The 21,668-nt window shown below is 38.7% G+C and overlaps 1 protein-coding gene across 50 annotated transcripts in view; it reads left to right on the forward strand.

Annotated features, from left to right (window-relative positions):
• Positions 1-21,668, forward strand: part of ANK2 (ankyrin 2) — a 328,145-nt gene that overhangs the window by 228,309 nt on the left and 78,168 nt on the right. For all 50 annotated transcript variants that reach the window (XM_078376593.1, XM_078376594.1, XM_078376595.1 and 47 more), the window contains 11 exons: positions 2,855-2,953; positions 5,994-6,191; positions 9,997-10,095; positions 10,291-10,389; positions 12,651-12,749; positions 12,994-13,191; positions 15,731-15,829; positions 17,282-17,380; positions 18,720-18,917; positions 19,996-20,094; positions 20,184-20,282. In XM_078376593.1, coding sequence (XP_078232719.1) covers positions 2,855-2,953; positions 5,994-6,191; positions 9,997-10,095; positions 10,291-10,389; positions 12,651-12,749; positions 12,994-13,191; positions 15,731-15,829; positions 17,282-17,380; positions 18,720-18,917; positions 19,996-20,094; positions 20,184-20,282 — 1,386 coding nt within the window. The remainder of the gene's footprint in view (positions 1-2,854; positions 2,954-5,993; positions 6,192-9,996; positions 10,096-10,290; positions 10,390-12,650; positions 12,750-12,993; positions 13,192-15,730; positions 15,830-17,281; positions 17,381-18,719; positions 18,918-19,995; positions 20,095-20,183; positions 20,283-21,668) is intronic.

Raw genomic sequence — 21,668 nt, forward strand, 5'->3', positions numbered from 1 at the left:
TTTTGACCACATCCAGCTTCCCAAGGTTCATAGATCTTACCTTCCAGGTTCCTATGCAGTATTTTTCTTTGCAGCATCAGACTTTCCATTCACTTTCAGGCACATCTGCAGCTGAGTGTCCTTTCAGCTTTGGTCCAACCACTTCATTAGCTCTGGAGCTACTTGTACTTGTCCTCCGCTCTTCCTCAGTAGCATGTTGGATGCCTTCCGACCTGAGGGGCTCATCTTCCAGCATCATATCTTTTAGCCTTTTGTTTCTGTCCATGGAGTTTTCTTGGCAGGGATACTGGAGTGGTTTAACAGTTCCTGATCCAGGTGGATTGCGTTTAGTCAAAACTTTCCACTATGACCTGTCTGTCTTGGGTGACCCTGCACGACATGGCCCATAGCTTCTCTGAATTACTCAAGCCCCTTCGCCATCACAAGGCAGCAATCCGTGAAGGGGTACTTTCTTTACTTATACTTATTTGCAGTTTAAATGTAATTTAAAATTATAATTTAATTGCAATTTACAGTTTGTCAAAATAATCAATTTTTTTGCTGAAGCAGAAAGTGTTAACTGTCTTTTAATGATGTAAGCTGCCTTGAGTCGTTTTTCAGGAGAAATGTTTTAAGTAAATAAATAAATGTGTCAACCTAGCCTGCCTCACAAAGAATGAAAAGTCTTGCAAGATTATTAACAGTCCTATCTGGACCTCCCAGCTGTACAACTAACTACCAGTATCACCAACACTAAATGGTAGCTGGCTGAATGGGTATTTTATATCTGTGTCTTGTGAAGATATTGTTAATGCTACTCAAGTATCACACACATATATTCTGTTGAGGGGTGGGCATGATAGCCCTGCAGCAAGAAACTGTAGTAGAGAATGCTTTGAAAGCCTAAAGATTAATCTGTAAGATACTGCATGATACTTGCATAGATTGACAGAGTTTCTCAGTGACATTATTTCCATTATGAGTAAAATTTCTGGAAGAATTGGTCAAAAATGGGAAAAAAAACTAACTTTATAATTATATAGCTATATTCTTCTGTTTTCACTACTCTAAGGCGTGAATTAGGTAACAGCTCATTAGAGGCTATATGAGGGTGTGTTTTCATGTAATTCTATATCTTTTGTTCCAGCATGTTTTCTTATGTGGTTGATCATTGGAAGGTAAACACAGTGTTCATTTGCCAGTCTGACTGCCTGAGTATTTATCTCTATAGGAATCCTGTTGTTTGAATAAGAACATGACAATTTCAGGGAATTTATATTTCTGTTCCTGCATAGTTTGAATCTGAATGTATTCTTGAGATCCAGATGATGGAACACAGATGACGGACAAAATTAAGGGTTTCCCTTTATGCTGGGAAGGGAGATTGTTGAAATTGTATGTGACATGTAAGGGCACCATGAGAGATGTTAAAGAACAAACATTTTCTCTTTTAAAATATAGCAATCTCAAATGTCTTGGCCACAGTCCAAGTTAGATGCAGTAAAAGTTTGTTGAAATCAATGATCCTAAGTTAATTGTGATTATGTACTGGTTTCTTGCTTTAAGATTTTAATAGAAAATAAACTGTATGTTGCAAAGCACAACACACTGAAATTGCTGCATTTTGCCCTTTAATGTTGAGTGAACTTGAGGTCTAGAAAGATTACTTGAGCAAATGTATTTCTCTTTGTACACTTTCCTACTTTCGTAATGCTGATTTTAAAGTTCAGTGGCAATTTTGTTCTCAAGTTTTCTCCATTTCTTGGTCTCTAAGGTCTAGAATGCACTCTTTTCACTAAATCTTCCATTGACTTGTCTTCTGCTAACTTACACTGCACAGAAGTCTTCCAAGCTTTTTGGAACAGGATGTTCTTCTGCAGCAAAGCTAATGTTGCAAAGAGACAATGCTGTCATAGCAAGTTTTTCAAACAGTTGTTAGAGCTGTTCAGCCATAGTAAATCAAAGCTACTGCTTCTGTTGATTTTGTGTTGCCCATTTCAATTCCCTATCCCATTTCTAATGTTCCTCCCAAAATAACATGTCATTAAGTTGATCACTGTTAGTATTCTGTCAAAAGCAATTAGAAATATAGCAATGTTTTGCTGTACATTATTTTATCATAAGAGCAGTGGCAGATCAAACAGTCCCAAATCTTATGGAGATTGAGATATGGACCGATGATGCAAATAGTAGTAAGGTTGCAGTTGTTGAATTCTGACTTGTTAAGCCATCCTTGCATACAAATTGTTAGAAAGCTGAATGCACCATTAAGGAGCTATGTTTCATTATTAGTTTATAGACTCTAATATCTTTAAACTATTATCTGAATCCAAGACAGTGGCTTCCCCCTAGTTTGTTCTCACAGCTGCCTGGCGTTGAGAGGCTAAAGTGCTGAGGAATGGAGAGGACAGCCATTACATCCCTCAAGCTGATTGAAAGAAAGATGGGTTATAACTATTTTTTTAAAAAGAATAGAAAGGATCGGACGAAAGGAGTGGGACTTCTCCAAAAATGGGAAGAACAAACTGTGGTTAGTTTGCTTGTCTGCAAAACAAATACATGACTAAGGCAGCAAATCACAGTTAACGTAAATGGGTTGATGTGATGCGTTAACGTGTTATGAAAGCACTCTTTCTTATATTGATTGTTTATGAAGGCGAGTATACCCATTGCTGTAGGCATGCTGTTGTTGATTCTTTCTGTGACCTGCTAGTTCTCAATTGAAGATATTCCATATGATTTAAGAGTGATAATATGGGAAATAATTCTCCAGCACAGCCAAACTTGCAAAAACTGAATTTGCTGTATGCCTCAAGGTGCAGTATAATATGTACATGAGAGCACATACTTAACATATGCCTACTTTTCTTTTAAGGATGGATTGACTCCACTCCACTGTGCTGCACGAAGTGGACATGATCAAGTCGTAGAGCTTCTCCTGGAACGAGGTGCCCCATTACTTGCCAGGACCAAGGTGTGTAATTCACAGTCAAAGGGATCATTAATTTTAGGGATGTGCTTCAATTCAGCTGAAGTTTGAGCACAAGGTGACTTCTTTGGACTAGATGCTTGTCCAGGAAATGGAAACTTCTCTTTAAAGTGAACAGACAGAGCATCTAGCTTGAAAAAAGCAAAGCCAAAACCATTCAACCTCCCTCCTCCCAAAAAACTACAAACAAACCACATTTTCTGTTGCAAACTTAAGTCATTTTGTAATCTGAACTAGCATAAACCCATTAAATCTGTGAGATATATGTATTGTTGACTTAGCATTCAGCTGTTTGTTTCAATAGATCTAACATCATCATCATCATCATCATCATCATCATTAATATTAATATTAATATTAATAGTATTATTATTAGTAGTAGTAGTATTAGTAGTAGTACTACTATTACTACTACTACTACTATTACTATTGTTGTTGTTGATGATGTTGTTGTTTTATTTATATTCTGCATCTCTCCCAACAAGGGACCCACAGCGGCTCACAACATTAAAATTCACACAATTGAAAACACAAGAAGTTAAATATTAAAAGACAAATTAAACAATATATGATTTAAAATTAAATTAAAATATTAAAACATTAAAACATGGAAAATATTAAAACTATCTTTTAAAATGGGCTTCAGGGATTCAGTTGTAATTGTTAAAAGCCTACCTGAAGAGATGGGTCTTTAGCTTTTTTCAGAAGGATAAAAGGGAAGGGGCCCTTCTGATCTCCGGAGGAAGAGTGTTCCATAGCTGGAACAGGGAGCTGCTGCAGAGAAGGCCCTCTCCTATGTCCCCATCAGCTGTGTTTGTGCTGGCAATGTGACCGAGAGGAGGGCCTCCTCTGCTGATCTTAATAGCTGAGAAGGCACATATAGGAAGATATGTATTGGGTCCTTCAGGTACCTTGGACCCAAGCTGTATAGGGCTTTATAGATAATGACCAGCACTTTGAATTGGGCCTAGGAACAGGCTGGTAGCCCATGCAGTTCTTGTAACAGATGTGTTGTATGCTCCCTGTAGCTGACCCTGTCAGTAGTCTGGCTGCAAAGTTTTGTACCAGCTGAAATTTCTGAATCGTCTTCAAAGGCAGCCCTACATAGAGCATATTGCTGTTGTTGTTGTTTAGTCGTGTCCAACTCTTCGTGACCCCATGGACCAGAGCACACCAGGCCCTCCTGTCTTCTAGAGTATATTACAGTAATCCAAATGGGATGTAACTAAGCCATGTGTCACTGTAGCCAGATCCAATATCTCAAGGAACTGGCGCAGCTGGCACACCAGCTTTAGCTGTGCAAATGCACTCCTGGCCACCGTCGAAACCTGGGCATCCAAGCTTAGGGATGGATCCAGGAGTACACCCAAGCTGTGGACCTGAGTTTTCAAGGGGACAGTTACCCCATCCAGCACAGGTAGTATCCCTGTTCCCTCATCTGCTGGGTCTAGCAATTGGGTTTATGTCAAGGAGTCAAGTGGCGAGAATGATTAAAGTTAATTCCTGGTTTTCAATATATTCGCGAAGGCTTTCACGGCTGGGATCTAATGGTTGTTCAGGGTTTTTCGGGCTCTTTGGCTGTGTTCTGAAGGTTGTTCTTCCTGACGTTTCGCCAGTCTCTGTGGCCGGCATCTTCAGAGGACAGCAACCTGTCCAGAGGTTGCTGTCCTCTGAAGATGCCGGCCACAGAGACTGGCGAAACATTAGGAAGAACAACCTTCAGAACACGGCCAAAGAGCTCGAAAAACCCAGAGCAACCATTAATTCCTGGTGTCTAACACTCAAGAATGATTTAAGATGTGCTATTGAACTAGTTTCCTTTGGGAGAGGGATTGTGAATTTGGTAGTTGCTTTTTTCCTGCTCAGTGCTGCCATTCACTATTAAAAAGACTTAAACTTGCCTTCAGGCATTGTAATTCTCCTGTCCCTGTAGGGATCCTTCTGAATCTTTGCAGTTTTCTGGTTGCAGACACCTTTTCAGTGCATGGCATTTTCATGCAGACGGCTTCCTTGCAAAACCATAGATGGAAGGAAGATAAAGTAGTTATTGTCCACCTCCTAAAACAAGTTTATAACTCTTCTTCTGTGTGTACTTGTTCTTCAGAAGATGTACAGATTTGTTGTTTATGGCCACCTGTATGCTGTGTGTCATTTTTGTAGCAATGGTTTATAGAGATTAAGTGTATCCTTTTGGAACATGCTTCAAATGAAAAGACTACTGCTACAGAAAAAAACACTGCACCCATTTTAAAATTGGCAGCTTTGGTGCCCTCAGAAGAAGCAACTGTGCCTGTGTATTTCTTCCATCTCTTCCATAAAAAAGGAGTGTTGTTGCAGGTTTTACATTTAAACCCCTCTCCAGAACCAAATATTAAAGAGACATAAGATTGAAAAATGTACACCTATTTATCTTTGCCTCCTTAAGAACACAATTGTGATGTTTTAACTGATAGGATTTGTTTTTTATTTTATTACTGTTATTACTTGATTTACTGTTATCTCTGATTTTATCTGCCTTGTGAACCACCCAGAATAATGTCTCACACTAATGGGGCAATAATAATAATAAAGAAAAGAAAAGAAAACAAATAATAAATAAATAAAATAAATAAAAATGCAACTTCTCCATTCTGAAAAAAAAGTGAAAATGTTAAAGTCAGGTTTTTGCCACCTCCCCCCCCCCCAATGATAGCGAATAAGAGGCACAAACTTTCAGGTTATGATTTCTTCACCTTAAGGTTTGAGTTGAAATGACCTGGTTTCAAATTGGCCTGAAATGAAGAGGTCCATTTTCTGAAGTGCTGAAATGGTTCTAAATTGCATTTGGGGATCTGTGCACTTCTCCAATTAACTTCAGGCTAGCATTTTGCTGAATTTTGGCTGGATTTTTAAACTCAAACTAGATTACATTGCATATGTACTAAGCAGCTGATTAAAAATATGTGAATAAGTCTTAGAGGTGTCTTCCATTAAACATACTCACTGATACAACTTGATACCATTATGATCTTTTGCTGTTCTATAGAATGGACTTTCTCCCCTTCATATGGCTGCCCAAGGTGATCACGTGGAATGTGTCAAACACCTGCTGCAGCACAAAGCTCCTGTGGATGATGTCACACTGGATTATTTGACTGCCCTGCATGTGGCAGCACATTGTGGCCACTATCGTGTCACCAAACTTCTGCTGGACAAGAGAGCAAATCCAAATGCGCGTGCTTTGGTAATTTTTTTCGTATATCTGTAAAGGGTCTTTAGACATTTCTCATTCAAAACAAATTTGGAATGCATGGAAAAGAGACAGTGTTTGTTGACCCTCAGTTTTGCACACATGTGCAGTAGCCCTGCCCAGATTTCCATTCAGTGGGGTAAACATATGGAGGGCTGAGCAGACTCAATCCATGTGTTACATGTACAGTAAACCTACTGTAAGTAAGCAGGGGTGAGGTCATGCTCCTTTCTCCATGCATTCAGTGCTCACTTGAAGAAGAGATAACTGCAGATTGCTACAATAAAATTTCTCCGGATACCCCTTGTGGCTGTGGAAACTCTTGACACACATATGGAGTTTCTTTCCAGTTTTTCATTCTCTGTGAGAAAGATTGAGTGCTGCCTCGGAAGCAGTGTGTGGAAATGAGCAACGCAAAGTAAATCTAATGCAGCTTTCTTCAACTTGGACTATAACTCGCAGCATTGTTCATCATTGGCTATGCTGGCTGAGACCAATAGGAGTTCAAGTCCGAAACAACTGCAGGGTGAATGCTGATTTAATGTATCTCTGTCCTTTGTCTTTCATGGCACCGTCTGTAACAGTAATTCAGTAGGCATAATCACACAATCTAAGCTTTTTCTCCATGTGCACATTTGTATTAATAATGGCAGGAAAACTAGTTCTCTGAGCAAAATATCTTCTACCATGTTTCTTCACCCAGCCTAATAAAACCAACCTTCCCTCATGCTGCTTGACAGAGTGGTATTTAAAACATAATCACATTTTTTTTAAAAAAAAATACTGTCTATTGTGGCATAAAGAGTTGTCAGTGGTTAAAAATAAATTGTGCTGAGCTGGTGCAAATATCTTGTGAAAGTCAGCTCTTTCGATCCAGGCTGAAATCCTATACAGTTCATTAAACAAACTCACAATTGCCAAATCAGTGTCATAGGTATGAAATTTTAAACCCCATGCACACTTAAATGACTTTTAAAATTCCTTGCACTACAGGATCAAGTTTCCATGCCATTGGTGTGGCAACAGCTGGTTTATGTTTTAGACAGTGTGTTTAATATAGCCTTCTAGGGAATGAATGAAGTTTTTAAACCTGTTGTGATAGGAAATTGTGTCTGTCATTGAGTGTTGTCACACAATTATTTTTATGATTTATTTTTGTCAATTTAGTAATATTTTAAAAGCAGAAGTAAAAAATTCTGGAGGGATGTCATTCAAGAATATCTAGGGACCAGCACTTGATAACTATTAAACAGCAGTTGGTAACATCATATCTCATCATTTATCACATGTTCAAAAAAATCCTGTGGCTTTCGCCTATAGTTCAGGACCACAGGGTTTTTTTTCCTAATAGTCAAGTTGCTTCATAAAAATTCATTTTTAAAACAAGCTTTTTTAAAAAAGTAATTCTTAACAGCTTAATTCTGCAGAGCTCAATATTACTGACACATCCTGTGCTGTACATAGACTTCCTAGCTGTAGTAAGTAATGCATTCAACAGCCAAGTTCAATGAAAACTTTGTCTTGCATTGCTGCTATATAGAAATGATGCCTATCTGTAATACCACTTGAGGTGAAATGCCTGCTTATATTGGCTTCCAGCCAAGTCAGATCATGTTGGCCATGTACACGGAGTGCTGTGTGCAATGTTGACCTTTTGGCATCCTATTTCATATAGTGCTTTTGGCACGTAAAGTGGTGAGTCTTGCATGGGCAAGAAAAGCTTTGACTAACTCACTACAAGGGAAAACTTCTGCATGTCATTATTGGAAGACTTTCCCTACGACTTTGACCCCAGATGTTTCTATGAGAAGGCTGCATTCTTTTAGGTCTCTTAATACCCACATCATCTGATATCAGAAAAGAATAGAGCTAATGGTCCTATTTTCCATTTCTCCATGATAACTATGATTTCACTTTTTTGTTGTTTGACACTTTTATTTTATTTAACATACACACAAAGTCAGAGTTTAACCTTAGTCACTTTTTTGTGGATAAACAAATTATCAAGTAATGTTTTTAGCAGTTTTACAGACTTTGAGGATATAGAAATTAGTGTTTAGAGAACAATGCCATACTCAAGAAGGTTGTCAAACATGAGTGGTTTTCTTTCCTTTAGCCACTGTGAAGGAACCTAACAACAAGAAGACAAGGCTTGAAATACTGTTGTGCAGCTCTGTGTGTGTGTGACAGGAATAATGTCAGCAGCAGCACCAAGTTGCAGCTGATTAAAGGCTTCCTGTAGTGGTTTTGCTGCTCATGTGACTTTGTTGCATTGTGTACAAGTTGCATGAACCATGGAATTACCAAAGAAGCCTTTAAACAGCAGCAAGAGACACGATAACTTATGGAAGTTAATTAAAGGAGAGATTCCTTTTTCCTCCTTATGCCTGCAGTTGTCTGTGTTCTCAGAAGAGCTTCTCTGGTTGCTGACCAGACTCTGCTAAACAATTTGGAATTCAGCACAGAGAAGACTCATGATTTTGGTTTTGGTTGATTCCTACAGTGCATCTGACACCAAATACTTCAGGACATTGTCCCTAGGGAGGCTTTTCAGGGAGGACATAGATAAAGAAGGAATGGGAAGTTCATCTTTCTTAAATTCATGTACCTTGGATTCCAAGCGAACACTTCCCATTTAAAAAAATTTCTCTGTATTTTACAATTGGTCTTCTTGTGGTTCTGTCCTTCAGCAAACTGTGACTAAAATTCTTTCTATATATGTATTAATAAATCAGGTAAGGTGTCTTAATAATTAACCAAGCAATGGTCTCTTCATGTAAATGCCATGAATAATATCCATCATTTAAAATTTAAGCACTCTAGTATTTCTTTTCCATGTTGTATGTAGACTCATCCGCTGACTTTAAAACAAAGAAATCTTTTATCATGAAATATTAGTAGTGCCATTTATCTGGGCTTTCTATTATGCCATTTTTGTTTTTTCAACAATTCAGTTAAAAGTTTGTATTAGTTGGAATGGGGGTATTCGTATACGAGTACAAATTGCCCCGCACAGGTGGACATAACAAGGGGCCGGCCCTCTGAGGCTGGACCATCCACTCACCTGCCCACTGCTGCCGCCAGCTCCATACCCCCTTCCAGTCACTCCTGAGCTCACAGTTGACTAGCCACTCCTGACAGAAGGAGGGAAGATGAGTCTCTCTGCCAGGCTGACGAGTGGCTAGACAACTGCGAGTTCCGGAATGATTGGAAGGGAATGCAGAGCAGGCTGCAGCAGTGGACAGGTGAGTGGACAGTCTGGCCCCAGGGGGCCAGACCTTCATTATGTCCACCTGTGCAGGGATATTTGTATATGAATATGAATACCCCCATCTCTAGTTGGAAGTATACATTGAAGGCATAGCATATCAAGACACAATCTGGAAATGATTTCTTTAGGACACCCTTTTGTCTGTGGCACAGTTCCATGCTACTGTGTGATAATTTTGAAAGGAAAACCATGCATTTTGGCCCTGCCTGTTCAGTTGTGTTGTTTATGTAGCTGGAGATTGCACTACATTGTTTCCTTACTTCCGTTACATTGGATAGTGCAAATGCAAAGGAGAAAATGTGAAGCGTGCCATGAAAGTTAAATGGCTTGTGGAGCATATTTTCAATGTCCTTAGCTTCATACATTCTGTTTTGGGCTGGTGTCCATTAGAGAGAAAATGCTTCTAGTTTACTTGCTTTTTCAATACTTCCAAGCCGGATGTTATCTGAAAAATAAAAATCTGATAATCTAACGCTGTGGGAAAACTGAGGGTGCATGCTTGAACTAACATGATTGTTTTTTGCACAGAATGGTTTTACTCCACTGCACATTGCTTGCAAGAAAAATCGCATTAAAGTCATGGAACTGCTGGTGAAATACGGGGCCTCTATCCAAGCTATAACAGAGGTAGACAACATTCTTAAAGAAACACATGTCTGCACTATTGTTAACTTCTTTTAATACTACATTCTCCTTTTAAAATATCTGCACCTGTAATTGTACCTATACCTACACTATATCTGTATCTTTACCTACATCTGTGTTGAGAAGGTTGTACAGCACTCTGCAGAGGAGTAAATTTCGTGTTGCTTTACTTTTCAGTCTGGCCTCACACCAATACATGTTGCTGCATTTATGGGCCATTTGAACATAGTTCTCCTGCTGCTGCAGAATGGAGCCTCTCCAGATGTTACTAACATTGTGAGTATAGTTTCGATTTCAGTCATTGTAGCCTTGCCATGTGTCTTAAGCAAAGATCATATCTGGTATTATGACCTCATGACTCTCTCTAGATATCATTCTTCAGTGAATATATGAAATTCTAAAAAAGGGGGTTTTAATGCTTTTCTATCCGTCTTTAGTTCAACAAAATATATTTAACTTTAATACAGCAAAATAATGTTTTAAATAAAGTTTTTTAATATATTTTTTAATTTAACAAGGGGTGACAAAAAGGGAAAGGGGAATTGAGGTTATATGGGAAGAGGAGAAACAATAACATACTAACGTCCATTCTATACATATTGCCATATCAAAATTCCAAATTACTCTTTTTACTATTTTGTGCCTTCCAGATTTAAGTTCTCATTTCAATATATGCTCTTCATACGCTGCCTGTTGACTCAGTCCATTTGTAGAATAAGTCCCATCTCTCTGTTGCCTTTTGTAAAGGACAGTCCTTCATCACTTCTGATAAAATGTCCATTTCCACTGTTTCCTGTATCTTCTCTATAAGATCTTCTTGTTTCGGTACCATCGGACTTTTCCAATTTTTGACATAGAGAATTATGGCTGCAGTAACTATGTATATAATTAAATAAAGTTTTTAAAGTACAATCAAATTCAGGTACTTTGAATTTTAAAAATAGGATGTTCATGTAGAATATTCTATCTACATAAAAAGATACTTGTGTGCTTGAGCAAATAGTTGTATTATTCTAACTACTACAAGAATAAATTTTGATGAAATAATCAAGAGCCATTTGGAAAAATAAGCAAATGTTATAACTTGAGCCCAAGCATGTTTACTTGAAGGAAAGATGCTTTGATTTTATCAGAGCTTGGGGAGTTCCCCTTTTTGAGGGGCAAGACATTCCCAAATCCCCTAGTCAGCATGGCAAGAGGAAGTGTTCCCCTTACTTTCCATTTAGTTCAAGGAGTTAAATCTGTTATTGGCATCTGCTCTGGTAAGTGGCTAAATATGCCATTGTGACTGCAGTAGGAAGGAAAATTATGAGGGATTCATGGTAACCTTCCCTCATCTCAGTTTCCCTACATCTCCACTCTCTTTTGCTTTCTGTGATGTCAATAGTTGTACTAACAATATACACATGCTGATGTAGATATAGAATTGTGTAGCATATCGGCTTCCTGTCTGTTTTCTCTTCAGAAGATTACATCCGGAATATAACACTGTAGTTTCACAAGTTCTATTTTTTTTCATTAAACCAGCAAAAATGCTTCTCTTCCTGACCAGCATACTTAGCGGGGTAATGGTCATTTCCACTTCTGGAAGCATCCAAATGCAGGAGTTTTGCATTAAAATAAAATGCTTGGTTTCCCCCCCACCCCACTGTGGGAAACTCCTGCCTAAAGGTTGTAGCTGCGGTTCTGTTTCAGTGAAATGCATACACTCCTGGCAGGATGCAGCAGCGGCCAGGAAGCGGGGTAGCCCCTTCTTCTGCCTTTCTGCTTAGAGGTAGAGCATAAGATCAAAGAATTATTTTGGCCAATCTTAGTTAATGATTAGGTAACCACTATTCTATTTCTCTCATAGCATACTATGTAATCATGCTAAGTCAATAACCCCCCCCCTCGGGTGTTGCCCAGAGGCTCCCCTGGTTCCCATGACTGTTGTTGACTCCTTTGTTCTCTCTCTCTCTCCAAGGCAATTAGCTTTTCCTTTGTTTCAGTGATCACCACCCCCACCCCCTAGGGCTTTGAGAAATCAGAAATGAGCTTCCAGCTGCTTCTGGGTTCTCTCTCTTTCTCTCTCTCTCTTTGAACATGGTAGTTTTTAGGATCTAAAAGTTGGCTCCTGCACCTCCAGAGCATACCCTACCCATAGACCTTTAAAATGCATGTATCTCACTTGAGGAAGAATGGCCCAACAGTGATGAATGAAATGCTGTGTTGGCTGTTATTGAATATTAAGAGCAGAAGCTTTAATTTCACTGTTTTAGATTGTGACTGTGCAGACCCCATGGATAAAGCCAGGAAATTGCCTTACTTCCCACACCCATTCCAGTCAGAAGCCATTTCTATCTGATATAATGTTGATAAAACCAGTATTTATTTTATTTATTTATTTATTTATTTATTTGATTTGATTTGATTTATATCCCACCCATCTGGTCTGGTCGACCACTCTGGGCGGCTTCCAATAAGGTGTATTGTCCAGTAAAATTGTCCACCTCCCAGAGAGCGAACACATTTAAAATGTATACTGGATTTTTCTTCAGCGTGGTGAGACTGCACTACACATGGCAGCTCGAGCAGGACAGGTGGAAGTGGTGCGTTGCCTCCTGAGAAACGGTGCCCTGGTCGATGCCCGAGCAAGGGTAGGTCTTTTCCTTGGTCATCTTTTGCACTCTTTCTTGAAAGCTGCATAGTTTTTTTCTATGCTGAGAACATGTTTTCCCCTTCATTTAGGATCTGTTTGTAGGTGTTTTTGTAGTCCATGGGGGCACGTATGTTGTTCATTTATGTTTTGTTTGAAGTTCAATTATTTGAGAGTGGGAGGAGATGGGGCTTTAATCCTTACAGAACCATCACATCCTCACCTTTCCCCTGCTTGAAATGTAGGAGGAACAGACTCCATTGCATATTGCTTCTCGCCTGGGTAAAACTGAAATTGTCCAGCTGCTGTTGCAACACATGGCACACCCGGATGCCGCAACCACCAATGGATATACACCACTGCACATCTCTGCCCGGGAAGGTCAAGTTGATGTAGCATCAGTGCTTCTGGAGGCGGGTGCAGCTCACTCTTTGGCTACCAAGGTAGAATCTGTTATTTTGTTGCCATCATTGCAGTGGTCGGGGCAAGCTAGGTCCAGTCACGTCTATTAAATGGGCATGTGGCAAGGAACCAGAAGGCAACCTTTTAGTTTGCTTTGTTAGTTTTCTGTCTGTTAAATGAGAACAATGGGGCTTTATTGATTCCCTGATTTCTGATGTAAATTTACCTCTTTTGCACATCCTAGAGAGTAATAAACAAGGCAAGAACTTAATTATCCAGAGTTTGTGTGTGTCTCTGTGTGTGTGTGTGTGTGTGTGTGTGTGTGTGTGTGTGTGTGTGTGTGTGTGTATGTGTTTGTAGACCTAAGTCTACCACCCAAGTCCTCAGCGCGAAGAAGTATTAAAAAAATTGTTCTGAACAAAAATATAGAGAGAGGGGTTCAGAAAGAGAGAATATTTGGAGAGAAAATGTATTTTAGAACTACATTTAAATGTGAATTTTTATATGGGTTAGCATATTTTAAAAATACAGCATTGTAAACATAGTACAAAAATGTAATCTGGAAGTGCTACAAATATTACCGTTATTGTTAACATTAGCTTATCACCTTCTAAGTGTGGTTTTCCTGAAGCTAACACAAGTGATTCAGAAAAAATATCTGACCACAGAGAAGTGATTATGAACACCACAAAAATCCCTGAGGGTTTGTGGCTATTATATCTGCAGTCTCCTACTGATTTGTATTTAGATGGTTAACTGCTAGGCAAAATTATTTACAGTTGCTTGATTTAGACTTGATTATTTATTTAAATTACTGTATTAATTAATTCTTAATTACAAAAAAATTATTGTTGTGAAAGAGGGCTCCCAGTATAGCAAAGTAAATTGGCATGGACTGCCATTTGTAATGCATTTGTTTCTCCCCAGCATGAAAAGCAGTTTAAAATTTGGATATGAGTTATTTCAGTGGATCTTGCTGCTGAGCCTTGCTGCTGAGCCATACATAGCAAAGAGCTCTTTTAAAAAATGGAATTTAGAAAGCTATTTGGAGGCTCTGTGAAGGCAGTTACAGAGAAGACATCTCTTACAAAGGGTAACTGCCTGGAGAGATATTGTATATGAATACCTTTGGCTCATGGCCTTGTACTGAATTCCGTGTTGTGAATATACGTTATTTTTTAAATAAATGCTTGACAAGTTGAAAAATATATGCTACTAATGCTATTTTTATTGGTAGAATAGATTTTTAATTTGATGGCTAAATAATTTCTGTGTTAAGAATCATGGATATATTTATTTAAAAACAGTGATGGGGTATCATTTATCCTCCAGATAGATTAGATTAGGCATCCTTCAGTCTCAAGAGACTATGGTAATATGCTCTGTATGGAGGACTTGGAACAGCATCTAGTGTGGCTGAGAAGGACAATTTGAGAGTGACAATCCCTTCCACACTGAAAGACAAATATAATCTGTCTCCTGTCCAGCTCTTTGTTTTTGCTGCTTTCGTGACTGTCTCTTTGCCTCAGCCTGCTGGACAAGGGTCTCTTCAAAATGGGAGAGGCCATGATGCACTGCCTGCCTCCAGGCTATATGTTCAGATGTCAAAGTTTCCCATCTGTTGAGGTCCATTCCTAAGGCCTTCAGATCCCACTTGCAGATATCCTTGTATCACAGCTGTGGTCTCCCTCTGGGGCGATTTCCCTGCACTGATTCTCCATACAGGAGATCTTTTAGAATCCAACCATTAGCCATTCTCATGACATAGCTTTCAGATATGTTTTAACTAAAGATGTCACCATTAGCTATGCTGGGTGAAGTTGATGGAAGTTGTACACCAAAATGTCTGGGATGATCTAAGATTTTTCACCCCTTTTAAAAATCAATCAATCAATCAATCAGTCAGTCAGTCAGTCAGTCAGTCTGTCTGTCTGTCTGTCTGTCTGTCTGTCTGTCTGTCTGTCTGTCTATCTATCTATCTATCTATCTATCTATCTATCTATCTATCTGTCTGTCTGTCTGTCTGTCTGTCTGTCTGTCTGTCTGTCTATCTGTCTATCTTATTTATAAGCCACCTTTCTCCCAATGAGGGGACTCAAGGCTGCTGACAGTATTTAAAATAATACAATTAAAATACATTAAATTATACATTAAAACAATTAATACTGTTTTATTAATACCTACAATACTGATTAAAATACATTGAATGATCTTTGAAACTCTAAGAACAAACTTAACTTTAAAAAAGGCATTCATGGACTCAGTTAAGAATCTTAAAAGCCAGTTTGAAGAAGTGGGTTTTCAGCTATCGGCGGAAGGATAAAAGGGAAGCGGGCATCCTAACCTCCCGAGAGAGTGCATTCCATAACCTAGGAACAGCCACATAGAAGGCCATCTCGCATGCCTCATCAAATGTGCCTGCACTGGCAATGGGACTGAGAGGAGGGCTTCCTCTTATGTTCTTAAGACAAGGCTCCTGTAGGGGGACAGAGTCTTTCAGGCTTATGGTCCTTTAAAACAATGGAACACAAAAATTAAGACTGTATTAATGCTATCATTTCATATTTCTGTGTTTTACAGAAGGGATTCACACCACTGCATGTGGCAGCTAAGTATGGAAGCCTAGATGTGGCAAAACTCCTGTTGCAGCGTCGTGCATCTCCTGATTCAGCTGGAAAGGTATGCATTAAGTGTTGCAACCCAACCAAAAATTACTGGTAACCAAGACATTTGTGTTTCTTGCTAAAGACTGTTGTATTCGAGTTATGTTCAAGAGTCCATCATTCATAAGTGCCTATTAAAATATATGAATAATTTATACAAGATAATAGTTTTCTGTATAAATGCAGGCAAACAATTTGTTTATTCTTACTCAGCACTCTCTGCACTTGCCATGGACAGTGGTTTATTGCAGCTAGTAAGGGCAGTAATTTTCCATAGCAATCATGATACGAAATGCTGATACAATTCATCCTCTTATGAAAAACAAAATGAAAGATGAGTTAGACTACTAATTCATTGTAGTGATGGGATTATGACATGAAAGCTTTCCTTATCACTGATACCTACCCAGAGAAATTTCACATATTAATGGAAAGAAACATTACGTATAGTGACTCCAGTGTTGGGTTTTCCAGCACTGTCATACTGTCATCCCAGTCATACTGTCATGCTGTTTCATTCACTATCCCCCAGCCTTGTTCTCGGCAAATATTTTGGACAGTTAGTCCCAGAATTTCTGAGCATTGATTTTGTTGCCTGGAACTAAGGAGAAGTAGAAAACAAAGCATTCGGTAGCTGCCCCTAGATTATGGAATGCCCTCCCGACTGAGATTCGTCTGTCGCCAACGCTGATGATATTTCGGCGCCAGGTCAAAACCTTCCTGTTCCAAATGGCTTTTAACTGAAATAACATCAAATGTGGGTCTGATGGCAACTTTTAGAATATATATTTTAATTGCATTTTAATTATTTTGCCCTTTTATTTTGCCTTTTTATTGTATTTTAAATGCTGTAAGCCGCCCAGAGACCTTCGGGTAGTGTGGGCGGCATATAAGTTAAATAAATAAATAAATAATATAATAAATAAATTCTTATCTGTGCCATGTTTCTTAGCCAGCTATAGTGATTATTCTGTTTTTAACACTCCTTTTTAAGATGACATTTCTGACCTAGAGCAGCCCAGGGAATAATATCTAAGTGACACATTGTGGCCCCTGAAGCCTCTGGGGCATAATTTGCCTCTTTCAAAATAAATATTAGCGTAGCCCTCAATCATGGGAGGCAAACACATTGCCTGCAAGTTGAACTCCTGTGGTGCTTCATCATACTGAACTCTCACTATCCTGGAAATTGTTATATATATGATATGTGTATTTTGGCAATTTGATTATTTCTTAACATGTGCCTTCTTTTGAATCAAAATAGCCTCTTAGCTAATGGCTGCTCTAAGTTTCTTTCTTTTTTCCTTAGTAACACCTCTAATTTGAAAATAATTCACTTTGAGTTAGATGTTACATTGTGTTTTTATTGGTTAGGCGCTTCTTAATAGATGTTATTTTGTAATGTAATGATGGCTTAAAACAGAGCTAACCATCACTTAATGCATTAACATAAACCCGCCCCTTCCAGAATGGCCTCACCCCTCTCCATGTTGCTGCTCATTATGACAACCAGAAGGTGGCCCTACTCTTACTGGAGAAAGGTTCTTCTCCCCATGCTACTGCCAAGGTGAGAATTTTCATTCTGTTCCAGAGAGCATCCTTGGAATTCCAAAAGTATTGATTATTATTGGAAGCATATTTTTAAGTTTCTGTGAGGCCCCATTGTTACAGGCCTTAATGTGGGCCATATTCCATGTTTTTATTGGCTTCTAACTATGTTGGCTTTTGCCAGGATCATTATGCGTGTGATACTGTCTGATGTTAACTGTTAATTACAATGACCACTTGAATATTGTTATTGTGTTTTGTTGTTCTGCACACACCCCTAGCAAGGCTTACCCTAAAATGCACTTTACACATCATTTATGCTTCAGTCCTATAACATTGGGTAAAGGAGAAAATATTCTGATCATGGAAGCTAAGACATAACAGAACCCTTGCCACATATTTGCAGACGTGGTCTGGCGGGGTCCGTTTTAAGCACCTCCATGAAGCTTTAGTCCAATTTCACAAAAATGTCCCAGTGAAGGTGTCTGCATTTCTGTTTGTGGTCAGGGACTGTGATGGAATTAGATCCAGAGAATTCAAGTCCTCTCATTCCCTGTCTATTGTTATAAACCTGATATATCCAGTTGTGGGTATATCAGTGATATGCCCACTGATATATCCATTTCCACCCCTCCCACTTAGGGTGGAGTTCTAACCAGGCAGGAAGGAAACTCTTGGGTGATTGAGATGGGGTAGGAAAGGTAATTTAATGCTTGATCCTCCCTTTCATTGTCAGAGGTTTGTCAGTGGCCTCATAGAGGTCCCATTCCTTCCTATGGTTTTGGGGTGTGTTTGTGACAACATAAAATTGCAGTCTGAAATAAACATATAAATATTTATATTAAATCTCCTTCAAACAGCAAAAGATCTTATAGCAGAAACTCTCTGGCTATGTGTTGGTAATGTCACTGCATACGTGAATTGCTGTTGTTGTCTGCTCTTATCTGATCTGTTGTTACCTTATCTCGTTGATTTCTTGCTTGATGGTTAAAATCCTGTTGTGTGGCTACATGGGTGTAACTTGACATGATGCCCATCCATAGGTATAATACCACCAAAGTCAAAGTACCATCCACAAAACACTTATACTGCACCATTGCACAATCAGTCACAATGGGAATTTTGCAACCAATTGTGTAATTGAACTGAGCAATATGTATTCCCTGTGCATAATGCAGAGCAAACATATGCCTGCGTAACTTCATTATGTGGCAGCGAATGGGATTCTGAACACTGAATGATATTTCCTATTGCAGTCAACAGAGAAAAGAAAATAATTGTCATTGTCTGGAGAAAGAATTTATTGGAGGAAAAGAGATGTTACAAATAAATATTAATACACAGCAATTCATTTTTAGAATGGATATACTCCTCTTCATATAGCTGCTAAGAAGAATCAGATGCAAATCGCCACAACCCTGCTGAACTATGGAGCAGAGACCAATATTTTGACCAAACAAGGAGTGACTCCTCTTCATCTGGCCTCTCAAGAAGGTCATGCTGATATGGTCAACTTGCTTTTGGAGAAAGGTGCCAACATTCATGTGGCCACAAAGGTAATGACCTCTTTTGACTAAGAATATGTTCTTCCAATACCATTTTGAGAAAGAAAGAAAGAATATAGAACAGTTAACCTCAAATATTTATATTGCTGTTGAATGAAGAGATTAAAAAAACAATTAGATATCTATGCAGATATCACCAGCTTTTAAAGACCTTCTAGTCTGAGGTTAGGCCTATTTTTGTTGCTTGTCTCTACCTGAACATTAATGAGAATTAACATTGTAGTAAATCTGCCATGAAATATTAGTGAAGTAACTTATTGGATTGCAAAAAAGCTGGGGCATTCTGGGGGCTGCAGCACACACACCCACCAAAATATATTAGCTCTCATTGTTCAATAATTTTTCAGAAGATTTCAACTACTAACCAGTCAAACTTGGTTAGTACCACTTCAATGGAGACCGTGAGAGTGCTATTCTGGCCATAAAATTAAAAAAAAAATCAAAAACACCCCCCAGCAAACCCACACGTAAAGATGGGGACATTCTGTCCCTTGTCATGCTTCTGCATATGCAGGACAATGAGTCGGAAAAAGCATAATGTCTCCTATCTGTTCGAGGGGGGGGGATCTCTCCATGTGAACTGGACCTTGGAAAATCAGTACAAGGTTACGTGGAGAATGCCACAAATATCACTGATTTCCACTCTTCAGATTTCTCTTTCTTTCTATCTGTAGGCAAGTCAATCAGTCAGTCAGTCAGTCTCATGGGGAAAAAAATATTTCCCTGCCTTGATCCCTTTCTGGAGAATTCTGCATGAAACCCTTCAGAGCTACTGGCAGTCCCTGTTGACAATACTGGGCTAGATGAACCTTTGGTCTAATTCAATGTAAGATTGTTTCTTACATTCCTAAGATTGTGACTTTGACCAGCAGTGCTTCGTACCAGCATTATTTAGTGCGAAGGCTTTTTGTCTTAGAGATAGACTTAGCAAGCACTGTTTATATATTTGTAGATCTAAGGCTGGACATGTTGGGTAATCCTTGATAATGTTTCAGAAGATTCAGGAGGATAAATACTGTAACCTGTCTTCATCTGTAATAACAAAGGATTCGTTTTATTTAATTCACAGAGTGGACTGACATCTTTACATCTAGCAGCTCAAGAAGATAAAGTAAATGTAGCAGACATGTTGATAAAGCATGGGGCAAACAGAGATGCTCAGACTAAGGTACAGCAACTTCAATGATGATATTAAACATTTTCAGGGTAGCATTGAATTCACTGCTTACAATCCTTTTTCCATCTCTTTCTTTGCAGCTTGGTTACACTCCATTAATTGTGGCTTGTCACTATGGGAACATCAAGATGGTTAACTTTCTTCTAAAGCAAGGGGCTAATGTCAATGCTAAGACAAAGGTAGATGTTTCTTCCCCTTCGTTTTTGCTGTTTTGTAAACATAAAAAGTCAATATGTACTTTATATTCAACAATTTTACAAGGAGGAATGCTCAAAGTACAATATGGTTGTGATTAACTACAGTGGTACCTCAACTTACGAACGTCTCCACTTACGAACATTTCGAGTTACGAATGGCTCCGTTCGCAAAATGTTGCTTCGACTTGGGAACGGAACGAAAAAAACTTTCCTGTCCTTTTTTGGCCTAAGTTCATCTTGGGTCAAAAGAAGAAGAAAAAAATTCTTCCCCTAGTGGTAGAGTATGGATTAACCGGCTTTGCGAACAGCGTCTCGACATAAGAACGAAAAACAGCTGGTACAGATTGAATGGTTTTCAATGCATTCCTATGGGAAACTGCCTTGACTTAACGAACTTTTCAATGTACGAATGCTGTTCCAATACAGATTAAATTTGTAAGTCGAGGTACCACTGTAATTAAGTATAGTCAGTTTGTTGAGCCTTACAATGCAGTTCCTGGTAAATCATGCTCAAGACCATTAATAATGGCTTTGGGAAGGCACATGTATACATGTGAGAAGTGTACACTGATAATAATTCATGTCGATGTGAAGAGATACAGCATGTGAATTTCAATTATCATATGAAACTGAAAGCAAAATAAGACCTGTATTGTGGAGTGATATGTCTGAAATGGTGCACAAAGTTAGATTAGTGATCAACTTGCTAAATTAAACATGACTTTAAGAATATCTAAAGCAGTGCTTCCTAACGATGTTCTTGAGCTACAACTCCCAGAAATGCTGGCCACACAGCTAGTGGGGAAGGTTTCTGGAAGTTTTAGTCCAAGAACATCTGGGAACTCAAGATTTGGAACCATTGATATAAAGCAAATATTGGAAGCCGTCGGCTCACCAAGTGCTTCGTTGTGATAATTAATACTGTGGATATAATCAAATATGTTTTAGCTAATATATTCTTATTTAGACATAGGTATATTGTAAAGTTCTGTGTTATTTGGTTGCAAGCTGATTGTAATGTTACATAGAGTTTAGAAGTCGTATATTACTGGTAATGACATTATTGCAGCCAAAACTGCTTACAACTTGAGTTCAATCCCAGGTAGCTGGCTTGAGGTTCACTTAGCCTTCCATCCTTCTGAGGTCAATAAATTGAGTAGCTAACTCATGGGGGGGGATGAGTAGTCTGCATAATTAAATTGCAGATTGTAAACCACCCAGGGAGTGCTCTAAGCAGCACACTTCACTTTGTTTTTGCTAAGTCACAATCTATAGTAGAAATAAGCTATGAAAGTCTTATCTATAGAGAAAAATTGGGCCAAAGAAAACCATTCTTTTAATTGAGTGAATCTATGTATCAGACTGCCA

The sequence above is a fragment of the Pogona vitticeps genome, chromosome 5 (assembly GCF_051106095.1).
Source record: "Pogona vitticeps strain Pit_001003342236 chromosome 5, PviZW2.1, whole genome shotgun sequence".
Taxonomy (NCBI): domain Eukaryota; kingdom Metazoa; phylum Chordata; class Lepidosauria; order Squamata; family Agamidae; genus Pogona; species Pogona vitticeps.